Source organism: Oxyura jamaicensis, unplaced genomic scaffold, assembly GCF_011077185.1.
Source record: "Oxyura jamaicensis isolate SHBP4307 breed ruddy duck unplaced genomic scaffold, BPBGC_Ojam_1.0 oxyUn_random_OJ60952, whole genome shotgun sequence".
Lineage (NCBI taxonomy): Eukaryota > Metazoa > Chordata > Aves > Anseriformes > Anatidae > Oxyura > Oxyura jamaicensis.
Window position 1 is genome coordinate 1,059 of NW_023306913.1, and position 801 is coordinate 1,859.

Here is an 801-nt window from a genome sequence, read left to right on the forward strand (position 1 = left end):
GACCGCGGGGTGGCCGCAGGTCCCTGAGGTGGCGGCGGGGTGGCCGCGGGGTGGCCGCAGGGTCCCGGGGTGGCGGCGGGGTGGCCGCGGTGGCCGTGGGGTGGCGGCGGGGTCCGCGGGGTGGCCGCGGTGGCCACGGGGTGGCCGTGCCGCGGTGTGAGCGGGGCTGTCGCAGCGCTGAAGGACGAGCGGTTCCAGCTGGCCGAGTTCACGCAGCGGCAGCTCCGCATCCAGCTCGCCCGCGCCCGCCTGGACGACGAGGGCGGCTACTTCTGCCAGCTCTACACCGAGGACACCCACCACCAGATCGCCACCCTCACCGTGCTCGGTGGGGACACGGGGACGGGGACGCGGGGACACGGGGACGGGGGCGGGGGCGAGGACGGGGGCGCGGAGCTGGAGGCGGTTTCTCCGTCCTCCGTGCCACAAAGCCCGGCGCTGCCCGCGTCAGGGACAGCGTCTGGGGATGTTGGGGGCATCTGGGGACATTTGGGGACGTCTGGGGACGTCTGGGGACGTCTGGGGCCGCTGACGCCCCCCGCCCCCCGCAGTGCCCCCCGACACGCCGGTGGTGGAGGTGACGGAGCCGGCGGTGGAGGGCGGCGAGGTGGAGCTGAGCTGCGTCGTGCCCCGCTCCCGGCCCCCCGCCACCCTGCGCTGGTACCGCGACCGGAGGGAGCTCAAAGGTGGGGGGACACGGGGGGGACACGGGGACCTCGTGGGGTCATGGGGACGGGGGGGGGACACGGGGACCTCGTGGGGTGACGGGGACACGGGGACCTCGTGGGGTCATGGGGACAC

The 801-nt window shown here is 76.2% G+C and overlaps 1 protein-coding gene across 1 annotated transcript; it reads left to right on the top strand.

Annotated features, from left to right (window-relative positions):
* Positions 1-60: 60 nt before the first annotated feature.
* Positions 61-718, top strand: LOC118158903 (cell adhesion molecule 4-like; the record flags this gene model as incomplete). The annotated part of the gene is made up of 2 exons (XM_035313575.1): positions 61-328; positions 552-718. Coding segments are annotated over 2 exons (435 nt in total), but the record flags the coding sequence as incomplete, so codon positions are not given.
* Positions 719-801: the final 83 nt, after the last annotated feature.